Source organism: Mustela lutreola, chromosome 8 (assembly GCF_030435805.1).
Source record: "Mustela lutreola isolate mMusLut2 chromosome 8, mMusLut2.pri, whole genome shotgun sequence".
Lineage (NCBI taxonomy): Eukaryota > Metazoa > Chordata > Mammalia > Carnivora > Mustelidae > Mustela > Mustela lutreola.
The window spans coordinates 146479517-146494221 of NC_081297.1; the positions used below are offsets into that span (position 1 = coordinate 146479517).

The window sequence follows — 14705 nt, forward strand, 5'->3', positions numbered from 1 at the left end:
GTCTGTGTTTGCATGGATGGCACTGAGGGGTCTAGAAGGTCGGCCACCAACCCAGTGATAGCCGTCCGCTCTGGAGATGGGCAGGCGGTGGGCCGATGAGGGAAGGGGGCGAGGACTTCTTTTGTGCTTCCTGGATCATTTTAATCACTTCCAAAGAACATGGTGGGATTTATCATTTTTTTAAAAAAGTAAATGGAGCTTGCTGTTTGTTTCCATAATGTTAATGAGGCGTTCAGAAAGGCATCGCTTCGAAATCCCAAATGTTAAAAACACATTTTAGACTTTTAAACTCGGGTTCAGACGAATACATTCATCGAGGCTTTATGTGGTTAGAAAATGGGAGAAATAGTGCCCTATCCCCCCCCCCCCCCGCACTGTTGCGGGAGTGTGGACCGCTCCTGCAGCCAGCTGTGGCATTGCCAGGGGGCACCGCGGCGGGGCAGCCCCACTGGAAAGAGCACACACCACTTCCCTCATTATTTAGTACTCAGCATGGCCTAGGGTTGACTTCCAGTAAGGTGTTAGGTTTCACAGAAAGGGGGTTTCTAAGTAATTGTTAATATATGCCTTTAATTTTATTCACATACCCTTCTTGAGAGTGTGATAACCCAGTCCATTAGGAATACACAAGGAATTCATTTTTTAATTGTAATAATTTTTTTCTAATTATATGCTCACTGTAGAAAATACAAAAAAAAAAACCATTTAGAGTAACAGTAATTCTATTTTGGTCTGTTTTCTTCTAGTATTATTTTCCTCTTTTTGTAAAATCAGGATCATACTGTTAAATAATTTTTACCTTGCCTTTTTTTAACTTAACATTGTGTGTGAACACATCGGAGGCCGTTTTATAACAGAGCTGTTACATAATGAATTCTCACTGACGGCAGATAATTCCTTTGTAGTAGACAGTCCGCGTGTCCCTCTTTTCTAAAGAAGGGTCTTTAGTTTTGTCTTTTCTGTCACTTACATCCCCAGAAGCTTGAAGTGTTTAGATTGTGGTTTGGATTTTTTTGAAAGTCCGCCTACTCCAGTGCCTCCTCCCAGTTCTTAAAAGTTCTGCCGTGGGACAGTGTCGGCGACAACCCGGTACCAAACATGAGCCTCACTTGTGTGTTTTCTGCACTTCACTGTATTTTGTAGTTTCCACCTGGTGGCTTTCTTCTGACCTCTGCCGTTCCGTTGTAGGTTTTACCTCGGAGGACCGACCAGTGTGCGCGGGTTTAGCATGCACAGCGTGGGGCCACAGAGCGAAGGTGAGTCTTTCCCCAAAAGTCCGCTACGCCGAGATGAGGGTCACATCTCATTTGTGATAGGGTGACCCTAGACCCTTGCACAGCAGAGTGGGGAGAAGGCCAGGGGCACCTACCAGAAGCCTCACCAGTAACATAAATAGTAAACACGGATTTTGTAGGCTGTGTGGATCATACTGTGTGTTCTCATGATGAGGGGGGCTAGCGAGAAGAAAGTGTGGTTAAAAAAACCAGAAGGAGAAAGCACATTCGCAGAACCAGGCTGATGGGAAGCTCGTGTGTAAGTGGGTTTGTCCGGTTCCCAGCGTCCTGGTCCAGGGTAGCTATGTGTGTTTCAGTTACCACAGTGACAGACATCGTGTTTCACCCCCATGGAATCGGCACCTAAGGCCACACTTATCACATAGCAGGCGTGGACAGATACCTGTCGAGGGACCTGTAGAAAAATGAAAAAAATAGATCCAAGCAAAGAGTGCCCGGCTCCGACCCGTGACCTCACTGCCCGGCGACGGCAGTGCAGGAGCGTTTGCTGTTTAAGCAGGCTCGCGTCTGCGCTCGAGTTTGGTACTTTCCCGGCTGCGTCCTGACCTGCTTCTCCCACTGCCCTTAGTAACGCACACAGGACAGAGATTTTTACGGGAGTGAGTACTCCATCATCTTTAATGACCATTTATTTCATCTTCTTGAGCTCCTGTAACTTGGCTGGATTAATGGGTGGTGAGAACAGCTGTAGGTGTACAGAAAAGCTGGGCCGAAAGCACCCGAGTTTCCGTGGACACCGCCCGGGTGTCCTCCGTGATTGGCGTCTTGCGTTAGGCAGGCCCGCTTGTTGTCTCTGTGAGCCAGTATCGGCGTGTGACTACTGAATGCACCCACGGTTCCTGCTCAGGCTCTCTGTGCTCTGCGGTTCCATGCGGCCCGGACCCACCATGGCAGCACCTTCCCGATTCTCCGGCCGCCCTCCCCGCCGTGCTCCACGGACTCCTCCCTCCTGCCCCCGCTCCCTGCCTGACAACCCCGAGCTGCTTCCTCTCCCCTCAGTCCTGCCTTTGCCAGAGTATCACATAGCTGGAACCCTACAGTATGTGCCCCTTTCAGATGGCCTTCTTGAGCAGCAGGCGTGTAAGGTTCGTCCTCACACGTCAGCAGGAGGGCTCCTGTTTCTAGATCGCTGAACGACACTCCGTCGCGCGACTATGCGTTCTCTGCTTACCCATTCACCTCCCGGGGAAGGCCGTCTGGGTAGTGCACATCCAGCACATCCAGTTCTTAGCAGTCATGAATAAGGCTGATACAAACAGTCACATGCAGGTTTTTGTTTGGACATAAAGTTTCAGTTCATTTGGGGAACCGGAAGTTAGAGTGGTTGCTGGATCGCATGCACTCAGTGAAGTGCATGATCTTTGTAGGAAATTGCCAGGCTGTCTTCCAGAATGGCCATACCGTTGTGCATTCCCCGCCAGCAGCAAATCAGAGAGAGGAAAATTCTATCATTTTCCATGGCTTCATGTTTCATCTTGTTGCCAAAGTGGCATCTTTTTAAAACCAAATCCCAAGTGTCTGACGTTTAGGCTTTCTCTTTCCTTATGATTATAAAACATTGTATCTGAATAACCTGTGCTCATCTCTAAGTTTTATTTTATAACATAACGTTCTAGATGTGGAATCCCTAGATCAAAGGGTTTGCAAGGTTTTGAAGCTTTATGTTGTTCTCTGGAAAGCCTGTTTCAATCATCCCTGTTTCCTGGATCCCTTTCTGACACTTCGCATTCTATCCAAGGCATTTCCACATGTTCTTAAAATCTTCCAGAACATCATTTAAATGTTTGCACGCCATTCCATTATAAAATATCCTACCCTGATTTTCTGAACCAGTTTTTTTTAACATCTCTGTTGGCTCCATTTTATAATGACTGCCTGGTGCATAAATTTTTGTACGTAACACACATTTCTTGTCATTTGTTTTTAGGGTGCTTTTTTAGTATGTCTTTTTTTTTTAAAGAGAAGTAACGTCTTAGGGATGGTTTTGTTCTTTTTTCCTTGTAAGGAAGTAGTATACAGTGACTATGTGGAAGTGTAGGAGTCTGCCACGTGCCTAAAAATTAAAACGTGACAATGTTCCACTTAGTACCATGCTAGGCCATCGGTGAGACACTACGGGCAGGAGAGTAAATTATATCCCTTTTAGTGGAAGCGGTTTGACAGTGTGTATCAGGAGCCTGAAATACATGAGCACAATAATAATAGCTCCAAGCTGAACACTAGACACCCAAAGGCCCATCAACCCTAGAACGGGCAAATAAATAGTGGTATCTTCACACCGTGGACTGTTCCGTAGTGAGGCGGGTAAGCGGGGTTAGAGCCACGGACTGAACATGGCACGAACCAGTGTCAGAAACTTGCAGGACCAGCAACAGCAAGGCCGGCCCCAGAGGAGGCGTCAGGTGCAGCTGGGCCCACATGAAGTTTCGAGATGGGCGAGAACGATCCATGCTGCTGGCCAGCAGGGCCGGGGTTAGCAAGGAGAGCGGAGTCTTTGGGGCTGCGTGTGCCCAAGTCTCAGTCTGGTGCTCGCTGTGGCGATGTGGGGTCTTTGTAGGGAAGTGTACTGAGGAGTGTACTTAGGACGTGCGTGCTTTTCCATATGTAGATTCTACTGCAGGACAAGGTTTTAAATGTGTGTGTGCAAGGAGACTTATAACAGACTGACGAACGCTCGCAAGAAATTAGACACCAGTGTGACAGTAGACAGGATTAGGGAAGTGTGGTACCCGTGGAATGATTCAGGCATCTCGGTCCCACTTCCAGGGACACCTGGCTGGCTCAGTCATTCTAGCCTCTGCCTTCGGCTCCGGTCATGATTCCAGGGTCCTGGCATGGAGTTCTACATCGGGCTCCTTGCTCAGTGGCGAGCCTGCCTCCCCCTCTGCCTGCTGCTCCCCCTGCTTGTGCTCGCTCTCTCTCTGACAAATAAATAAATAAATAAAATCTTTAAAAGAAAATTCAAATCACATTTCCAAACAATAGAAGATATTAGATGACAGTGTTTATGACATATGAAGCTATTAAACCAGCTTCTTTAAAGCAGGACTAGAGTATATATCCACGTATGTACATATGCGATGACTCACACTTTTTTATTCTCAGTTATCATCACACTTCACTGGATGAAAGGCACCAGGATGTTAGCTGACGATCTCCGAATAGGAGAAATTGGAGGATACTTTCCATTTTTTCTACTTTCCTTCACTTACCAGATTTTCTACAATGAGTGTATTGCTTTCATGACCAGAGTAAAATAATTATTTTATTTAATAAGATTATTTAAGAGGTCCGTGGTTCCTGGGAAATGAAAAGCAAACACAGTTGACCTCCTGTTACTTGTCCATTTTTAGTCCCTCTAGAACTTTGGTACTAAAACAGGGACTGAGGAGACAGCTGATCTTGAGGTGAACAAGCAGGTTATCCCTTGAGGTCAGTCTTGGAGAAAACTCACTTTTCTTCCTTATGAGCCATCATTTTGTATTAGTGAATACAAAGATACTTTGTAAATAGTATTTTGCAACAAAGTACAAAATATTCAGGGCTATTTTATTTTCTTGTTGCTTCAACGTCATCGCTATTCATAGTTAAAATGGACCAGATAGGAGCATTTTTTTAAAGAAATAATTCATTTATATACTCTCAGCAGATAGTCTCATTGAATTTTGTCAAAAAGTAACCTTTTGCAAAAACTGATAAACCCTAAGTGGTCATGAACTTTCAAAAACGAGCCTTTTCCCTGGACACATTGAGGATGGATGCTGCTTCCTTACCCGGTGGGCAGTAGACATTCTGTGCCTTTTGATGAGTAGTGTGTACAGAGCCTTCCAGAAACTGCAGAGGCCCATTCTGCGTGCTGCCTCCTGTCTCGTGGCCCTGAAGTGGTTGCCAAGGCCGCCATCTGATCGGCCAGGCGGCCGCGATCTGGTCCTCCGCAGTCGTGGACAGGGGGACGTCCGTGAGCTCACCTGTTTCATCCCAGCCATTTTACAGTCCTGATTTCTGACGTCCTTCTTTTACAATCTACACTAGCATTTTTCTTTCCAGTGAAAGTTTATAAAACAAGGTAGGTGAAAAAGAAAGACTTCAAAGTGAGGCTGACCCCGGAAGTTAGACGGGACCCCTCGCGGAGCCCGGGCACAGTGTGATCCGCTCACGGCTCGCATCTCATTGGTGGAGCGTGTTGGACTCGCGTGTGGTTCCAAATACACGAGTCTCTGTCTTATTCTGCACCTGTTCCCCGACTAGGCGACTACCTGGGCGGAGAGGCGTACTGGGCCAGCGGCCTGCACGTGTACACGCCCCTGCCCTTCCGGCCGGGCCAGGGCGGCTTCGGGGAGCTGTTCAGAACGCACTTCTTCCTCAACGCCGGCAACCTGTGCAACCTCAACTACGGTAAGACCCAGGCTGCCCCGACACCATCCGGCACTCTTGGCCTCATGTTCCCAGCGCGGCGCCCGAGCAGCTGCCCGCGGTTAGATGACGGCGTCGTTACGATCAGGGAACAGGCCTCCCTTTCTCCTACAGCGCCTGATAAGGGGAGCAAAGTTGTTGAATGAAACACACATGAGAAAGCGCCATCAGAGGCGGTCTTGCAAAATCTGCTTACTCATTCACACGGCAGACGTGTCTTTGGGGCGCCTGCTCTCCGCTGGCCGTTATGACCCCCGAGCTGAGTTGGGTTTGCCTCTCCCTCAAGGGGCTCAGGGCCGGAGGAGAGTCACGGCCGACGCCTCCAGCCAGGGGGACGTGAAGAGGTATCTGGAGCGCTGTGCAGAAGACGAGGCCCCCAGCCTGTGGCGTGGAGCCGGGCTTCCCGGGTGGCCAGACGCAGGGGCAATGCCATTCTAGGCAAAGGGGACAGAAGGGGCCAGGCCCGGAGATGGCTTCTGGCGCACTGAGTGGGAAGTCAGCTCCCCAGCCCTCCCTTGATTTCGGTGCTAATCCCCCTTCATGGATTCTCCTTGAATGTCCAGGCCCGGCTTTAAATGCGCCCAAAGGCTACACAGCAAGGCAGAGAGCCAGGGCTTGTGTGAGGACAGCTGTGCGAGAGGCTCCGCATTGTTGGTCACATCCTCTTCTCTCTTTCCAGGGGAGGGCCCCAAGGCTCACATCCGGAAGCTGGCCGAGTGCATCCGCTGGTCTTACGGTGCCGGGATCGTCCTCAGGCTTGGCAACATCGCCCGGCTGGAGCTGAATTACTGTGTCCCCATGGGCGTGCAGAAGGGGGACAGGTAGGTGCTAGGGGTTCTTCTCCCAGGTGCATTGCACCGTCTAGCAATTCCGTTTTGTTGCAGACATGGTCAATCGTTTTATTGGTGCCTTTAAGAATCCAGGTTGGAGTAGAAACGGAATAGTCTGCAAAACCATGAAAGCAAATTGTTCTCCGTTGGGTTTTTCTCTATCCAGTTTGGAGGAAAAATGTGACGTGTCCCCTCCCCCCCATTCTTGTTGCACTCTCTGTCACCAAGTCGTGGGGGCCCCTCCCCAGGTCCGTTCAGAGGAATCGAGAAGGCATTATGGATCCTGCTTGTTAAAAATGGAATGAGGTATTTCTGGTGGGTGACTTTACAGGCCAGGAATTCAGAGTTGGAGGGGACAAGGCTCTGCTCCTGGCCACAGAGGACTCATTGCCCAGAGCCTTCTCTTGGGAGCAGAGGAACCTGCCAGCCTGGACTTTCTCCCCCCAGTCCTCATACTGAGCAAGATTTGTAAAATATGGCCTGAGGTCATTTACAGTTACAGAAATTCCATTTCTTGGTTTATCTGGCATCCGTTGTATACATTTTGAGAAATGCGGAAGCAGTGCCTTGGATCCGTATCAGGTGGGGCCGCCCTGACAGAGCACCGCACGCTGGGGGCCCGACCTACAGATGCGTGTGTCTCACGGTTCTGGAGGCTCCAAGTCCGGGACCAGGGTCCCGGCCAGTCCGGCTCCTGGTGAGGGCTCTCTTCCCAGCTTCCTAACGTGTCCTTACCTGGCGAAGAGAGAGCGAGCTAGCTCTCTGATGCCTCTTCTGATAAGGACAGGGTCCCCCTCCCCCCTGTGGGGACCCCACCCTCATAGCATCATCTGAATCGAATGAACCTCTCGAGGCCTCACCTCCGAATACCATGTCATGGTCCGGCTTTCACACGCGCGTCCCGGGGGCGTGTCGGCCTCCTGCCCGTTCCTCCCTCGTCACGTTCACGCTAACGCAGTCCGGGCTCTAGGCTGTGTTTTTTTCCTTTCGGCGTTCTGTCTACACTTACGTGGCCACCACGCGGTGGTGCTGGCCGAGTCACAGCCCGAGTCTCAAGCGGGACGTTGGAGTTCGTCCTCACTGGAAGAAGAGCGGTGCTGCTTCTCCTGCCGTCTCCTGCTTCGGTGTGGTACGTGGTGGTGCCTTTACCGGGTGGCTGCTTCAGCGGCTTTTAAGGAAGCACCAGCTCTTTGGTGCAGCTCGGGAATCTGTCGTCCAGAATCCTTATGGTGATGTAGTCCCTGGCAGAGTCCTGGTCTCTCTACCCGGGAGGCTGATTCTGGCCGCCGGGCTGCCCTGGCTCCCAGGGACGTCCGCGCCGCCGCCCCCAGCCGCTACTCTGATCGCCGTCCACTCCCCTTCACCCGGCGCCTGTTCTCCGCACCGCGCCAGAGCTGGAAAGGGTCTGGGTGCACGGACTGTCTGTGCGGGAGCCCAGCTATCCACGCGAGGTCACAGCTCAGCCGTTCTGTGGCTGTGTGACCCAGGGCGAGTGACTCAACCCCTCTGGGTCTCAGTTTTCTTGCCCAGAGGATGGGCACTCACGACCACGCCTGAATGAATCCTTGCGCGGGAAGCCCTTAGAATGGTGCGCAGCGTTTTGTCGGTAGATATTGGTGCCCGCTCGTGTTGTGGCTCCTGGCAGACTCACTGGGGCCTTTTTCACTAAGGAAGCCAAGCGCGTTCCCTTCGGAGACATTGTCCCTCTGCTTCTGCATTGGCTGCCCCTGGCTGTGTTTGAGATGCGCCACAGATGGGATGTAGTTTCCCGGTTTCAGAGATAATGACGTGAAAACGGGCGTTTTTCTCCTAGAGCAAGGTTTGCACATTAGGTAACTTTGTAGCAGATTCCGCACACGTTTACAGGCCCCGGTAAGTGAGTGGAGTGTGGCAGGCTGCGTTCTGTGAGGCCGTGTTCCCACCGCAGGAGACAGTGTGGGTCTCCCTGGCCCACCCCACTGGGTGCTAAGTGGGAGCATCAGAGGGGCAGGTGTCCCCAGGATGAAGTCAGGTGTGGGTGCCGAAGCCCCAGGAGCAGGCGCTTCTCAAATCATAACGTGCCCCTGGCTCCGCAGGGGCTCTCGGAAAGGCAGACCCTCCCGGGTGTGGAGTGACCTGCAGACACTGTTGCGCTCCTCGGAGAGACTGATGCTTGTGGACCAGCCCCCCTCGGAGGGAGACCGACCCGGGTCCCTTCTGAGAGCAGTTACAGCGTTCTGTGGAGGGACGGCGATCATTCGCATTGACTGACTGCGTGCCTCCTGTGAGGCCCCCGGCTAAGCCCTTGACACCATTCTGGAAGCCTCCCAGCCGCTCTGTGCAGGGGAGGGTGTTCCCCTCTTGCAGACGAGGACAGCAGCCTCGGTGGGGTCCGCGGTCCGCTCGGCAGCAGGACCAGGCCTGCTTGAGGCCAGACCTTGTGCCTTTGCCTCCGCACCAACACCGCGCGAGCACCAGCACCAACACCAGCACCAGCACCTCCCTCTCCTGGGAGCCTGGACGTGGGCATGCGGTGCTCCTCGGAGCCCCACGCCGCTCTCTCTGCGCCTCGGGCGTTGGCTGCGGGAAGAGAAAAGCCCTCTCCTCCGTGCTTCTCTTCTGGGAAGATCTTCCTCGGACTTGAATTCTGTACGCGCTTTCCTGTCTCAGAGATTGTACAGGCTGTTTCCACAACGATCGATCCGTTTGGGTTAACTGTGTCAGTGTTAGTGCAAGCTATGTAAGTAAATGCATTCTAAATATTTTTTATTACAAAGAAAACTTCAGTGCCTGTGGCTTTATAGCCGTGGCTATCGTGTCTGTGTCACGGAGTGATCGTCGACCACGGAGAACTGACCACTCCCCTCTCAGCCGGTTTCCAGAGAGCAGCAGACGTGGGGCTGCAGGCCCAGCCCTGCCCTGTCCCTGTGTGTCCCCCTGCTCATGTGACTTGGGGCACGTCCCTGGGGCTGTGGGCCTCCTGTCCTTCAGCTCAGCCGCGGCTGCTGTCCCCATGGCTGCAGTGTTGTTCCAGGCCACTGGATGTCACTGTGCTCCGAGGATCGCTGCCCCGCTCCGGAGCCCCGTGTCTTTCCCCTGGTTCACGGAGTCCTTGCGGGGAGCGCTTGCTTCCGCTCACCTGTCAGCTTTGCTCTCTCTAAACGGGAAGAATCTGTTTCAGAGACGAATTTCAGATGCGGCTTGCTCTGGAAGGAGGAAGCTTGCCGTGCACGCAGTATTTAAAGGCCAAAACACAAGGAAGCCCCTCCTCCCCTCCAGCCGGGCTCTGCTCTGTGACCCCGACCGTGCTGCTTGCCGCAGATGCGTTTTGTGTCCAGCGTCCCCCACGCAGGGTCCGCCTGGTTATCCTGAATGTGAGACTTGGATGACTCCATGCGTGGCTGTGTTTGAAGCGTCATCATCGGACTGGGAATTGTGTGAAGTTTGGATGACATCGTGAGAATTTGATCTTCATTTTGGAAATCAGGCAGTGGCGGGACAGGATTACGTGTGTGAGACCCGCCTGGGGATTCCCCCCACTCTTAACGCAGACACACTCCGATTAGGATTTCAGACCTTTCCACGAGCGGAGAGAGCTCTGAAATGCGGGCTGCATTTCGTGCGGGGGGGATTGACGGCAGGCACCGGTGTCTGAGCCCTGACCGTGTTCTCTCAGCCAGGCTCACTGACGGCGGCCCTGGAGGTGCAGGGGTGAGCGAGGCGGGTCCTGAGAGCCACTCACTCTAGGAAGCGGGAGATGAGAAAGAGACTCATCTCGCCTGGGGAGGGTGTATGAGGGCTTCCCCGGGGGAGGTGGTTTCTGGGCTGGGGACTTGCAGGGGCGGGCGCTCCAGGCCACTGAGCCGCCCAGCCCGGCGCATAAGCCCAGAATGCCAGGGACTGTCATTCTGCAGGAGCAGAAGGGAGTTCGGGGAGGGAGCCGCTTGGTCCCGGCCGCTGCCCTCTTCATCCTCTTTGGCTTTTTCACTTCGGGCACACGCACAAGGCCAGTGAGTTCTGGCCCCCATCTGCCTTGTCCGCCACCGTGGTCCCTGGCCGGTACCTGGTGTCCCCGTGTGACTGCCGAGGGGCCATGCTCAGGTCTGAGGCTTCAGCAGTGGGAGGGTGCCGGTGGGACCCTCACAGAGACCCCTATGGTGGCCGTCGTGGTGTGGAGCGGGAGGCAGGGGGCTGCTGGCAGGGGCTCCAGGGTGCACACAGCCAGGCCTGTTGGGACCCTACTGGAGGGAGGGGACCCCGGGGAGACCCAGACGACCTAACTCTGAGGTAGACCCACGACAGGACACATGTTTTGGTGACGCTGTCTCAGTGGTATCAGCCTCGTATAACTGTGACACGCTGTTGTGTTCTCGGTGGGCACCTGCTCTTCCGGCACGGGCAGGGATGTAGGCGTGGGCCCCTGTTACGGACCCAGTGGTATGCAATAGAGAAATCATTTAGATTCGAGCAGAACCTGTACAAACTCAGCCCTGACTTTAGCTGTAGGTCTTTGCCTGTCGGAGGACATTGGTGTGCTTTGCCACCGTCACCAAGGGCCTGCCACCGTCCTGAAGGGGGCCCTCCTCGTGCCGTTGGCCAGAGAGCACCTCGGTCCCTCAGGGGGTCCTGGTGATGGGGACAGTGGTCCGCCTCAAATCTCTTCATAGATCAGGGGTTTTATTCACTCACAGGGCGAAAAAGAGAAACTTCTTGCAGGTGTTCATACTCTGTAAACCCTGACACTGGGCAAGGGCACAGGGGTTATGCCAACAAAGTTATCAACTTTCCTTTCAACGTAGGAACAATTCTTTTTTTTTTCTTTTCTTAATTTTTAAGTAATCTCTGCCCCAGTGTGGGGCTTGAACTCACAACCCCCAAGATCAAGATCGCATGCTCCACTGACTGAGCCAGCCAGGCACCCCTGAAGGAACCAGTCTGGCTGTCCAGTTTTTCTGGAAATTTACCCCAGCTGGCACAAACGCTGTTCTGCAGATGCACGGTCGGCTGCTGTTGGGATTCAGAATAGCAGTTGCCATGAAGTGTAGGCCTCCTGGCGCTGATGACCCCGGGCCAGGCCCCCCGTCACACGTCTGGCCGCCGTGCAGGCCCTGGGCACAGCCTCCAGGCAGGCAGAGGGGCGCAGCCAGGCAGGAGTCTGCCCTCCGCCCCGCGCCGTGCTTCTCTGCCCACCGCGCACCTGCGTTGCTGTGGCGTCAGCAGGACGGGTGTTGGCTGCGGCCCGGGGACTCCTCTTCTAGGGGTGGCCGGGCTATGGCCTGGGCCTTCATGGGGATAGGAGCCTGCAGGTGCCCTGGTGTCTGGGCACAGGGGCCCGCTGTCGTCCTCCTGCTGGCACAGGAGCCTCGCCCCTCTTCCTCCTTGCTCTCGGAACGCGGGCTCGGTGGTTCGTCAGCAGCACATGGAGGAAGACCCACAGAGTAAAGCCTGTAGAGCGTCAGCTTGTCCCAGGATCATGAGCAGCGTGACTCCTCTGCACCCGTCCTTTTCCCGGGTCAGGGGCAGGTTCTGAGAAGTGGCAGGGGCAGCCCTGCTGGGCTGCGGATGCTGCTGTGGTCTTTAGCCGCGGGACCCTCCTAGGGTCTGGGCCGGCTCGAGCTCTCCACCCTCCCTGCACCCCTTCCTTCCTCCCCATTTCTCCTGCTCCGTCTTGCCCTCCTGCACCCTCCCTGCTCTGCGTCCTCCCGACCTCCCCGTCCTCCCCGCCCCCTCCTCCGTCCTCCTATCTCTGCCTCCCGTCCTCCCCGCCCCCACTGTGTGCTACACTTCGCCGCGTGCCTTCCACAGCCACCTGTGTTCCTTCCAGCCAGGACACCTCTTGTCCCCGCTCCGCTCTGCACAGAAAGTCCCTCACAACTTGCTCCTTGCCTGGCCGCCTTAGAAACCGCACAAAGCCATTTCCCCTCACGGGTTTTACTGTTCATGTCGTTTCTGCCTTGGCTCCTTCGTTTCCTTTTGCCACTTGGGTCAGAACTGGGGGACCGGAAAGGAGGGGGAGGGGCCGTGAAGGGGTCTGTGTCCCCGTGTGCTACTGTGTTTTTAGCCTCCGGAAGCTGGTTCTTAAGGCAGCAGGGGAGGAGGCTGCATCCTCGCGGGCGGGGTGGGGCAGCCGCAGAGGAGGGCCGGAGTTGGCGCCGCCTAGAGTGGCCGAGTCCACCACGGCTTGTGCCGGAGGCAGGAGGGGAGGTGCCCGGGATGCGTTGTGATGACGGGCGTGCGCATTGATTGTCTGCCCTTTGCTTTTTTAGGGTATGTGACGGTGTCCAGTTTGGAGCCGGGATCAGGTTCCTGTAGCTGCCGCGCACGCTCGGGGCCACGGACCTTCTCGCCGAGGAACTGTGTCCGCGCCATTCTTTGTAGCCCTCGTGGGAAACCACACCAATAAATTTTAAAGACAAACACTCAGAGACACCGTGGGTATGATTTGCTTTCCGCAGCTCTGTGTCCCACGCTGGCTTTTCCGGAGGACCGCGTGGAGGGGTGGGGGGGACATTCAAAGTTGCCCCAGGCTATTCACGTGGACAGGCCAGCCGGGAGGTCCCGTCGCATGGCGCCCCGGTTGCTTTCTCTCCCAGGCTCCTGGAGCCTCCTCATCTGGTTCCTGCGCACTAGAAGCCCCCAGCCACGCCCCAGGGGAAGCCCGGGCGCTGGTGGAGGGCGAGGGCTCTGCTGATGCCAGGGAGGAGCACGCTGGTGGGTGCCGCAGCCGCGGTTCCGGGGGCTGGAGCCCTTTAAATGCACGTGGGTGGTGTGGAAGAGTCATGTGGCATGTTGGGGACACTGAGGCAGAGACAAAATAGGTGTTCTTTAGAGGTAGTAGCATTAGTGAGATGGGAACACCAGCTGCCCGGCGCTGCTCAGACTACCCCAAACCTAGAGCTTAGAACAACACAAACCAACCGGCATGTGGCCTGGAGGCCCGAGCTCCTGACTGAGCCTCACAGGAATCTGTGTCCGCACCACCGTGGTCCTTCTGGAGCCTCCAGGGGAGAATCCGTTCCCCGGACTTCCGGCCTCCAGGGGCTCCCGTGTCCGTGGCTCCCAGTCCTGTCCTCTATTTTCTAAGCCAGCTGGGGTTCATCTTCCGGTCTCTGTCTCTGCTTCTTGCCTCCCCAGTGCGTTTTCAGACCCTCGTGAGTGCGTTGGGCGCTCCTGGCCAGCCCAGCTCCTCTATTTTAAGATCAGCAACCTCAGGTCTGTCGGTGACCTCAATTCCCCCTTGTCGTGTTATGTGATGGCCACAGGTTCCAGGAATTAGAACACGGACATCTTTGGGGAGACCTGTTACTCCCCTGCACATACCTTGTATTTCTCAAAGGGATATTCTCAGGATATACTTAATTAGTCACATGAAAAAAAATTTTTTTGAAAGTTAAACCTCCTTCGAATTCTTCTGAAATGTCCAGGGCTGCAGATGGTGCCCAGGAGCGTTTTCCTAGTGGGTTTTCCCTCTCTGAGCTCCTGTCCCTTGCAGTCCTCCCTGTAATCAAGTGAGCTTGGGTTTCAGGAGCCGCTTGAGACCAAGACCCCCTCCCGTCCCAGGCCAAGCTCTCAGGCCCCCAGGGACTGTCTTGCTCCCATTTCCTATGGGAACTCTGCGGATTTTGCAAGAATGTGTAAGAAGCAACAGTTTTGCCTTTCTGATAAGTTGGGAATGTGGGGAAATACGCTTTTTCCCCTGAGTTATTTTATTGTTTATAGTCTCACATTTATGCCTTGGACAAAATGGGAGGCCTGTGCCCTAACACTGTCATGTTCGGACTGTAAATTAAGTAAAACCCGAAGAATTCTCTCCAACACTGTGACCTGTGAGACCCGGTCTCCGAGCCAGCGGAGAGCCCGAGAAGTGAGTTTTGGAAGCCTGCAGGACCCACCCAGCCCTGCCCGGGCTGCCGCCCCGGCTCCTCCGTGAGATGGCGCCAGGCCCGGCGGTGTCGGCCGCACACCCTCCGCAAGGGGGAGTGGAAGTGGGTGGCAGTGGGAAGTCTGCCCGGTCCCAGGTGGGATTCGGGGGGCAGACGGGAGCATGAGCAAACGCTTCACGGAGTGCTTCCCAGGAAAGGCCAGAAACCAGGCGAGTTCCGTTGCGGGAAGCAGTATTTCAGGCTGTCGGCGATGGTGGAGAAGAAACGTGAAAAGCTAACGAACCCCTCCAGAGTACCGCCCTGCC

At 54.6% G+C, this 14705-nt stretch overlaps 1 protein-coding gene across 1 annotated transcript in view; it reads left to right on the forward strand.

Moving 5' to 3' along the window:
• Positions 1–12942, forward strand: part of SAMM50 (SAMM50 sorting and assembly machinery component) — a 34083-nt gene extending 21141 nt beyond the window's left edge. The window contains exons 12-15 of the mRNA XM_059187212.1: positions 1189–1256; positions 5544–5690; positions 6388–6529; positions 12784–12942. Of these exons, the coding sequence (XP_059043195.1) occupies positions 1189–1256; positions 5544–5690; positions 6388–6529; positions 12784–12829 (403 nt within the window). The 3' untranslated portion in view covers positions 12830–12942. The remainder of the gene's footprint in view (positions 1–1188; positions 1257–5543; positions 5691–6387; positions 6530–12783) is intronic.
• Positions 12943–14705: the final 1763 nt, after the last annotated feature.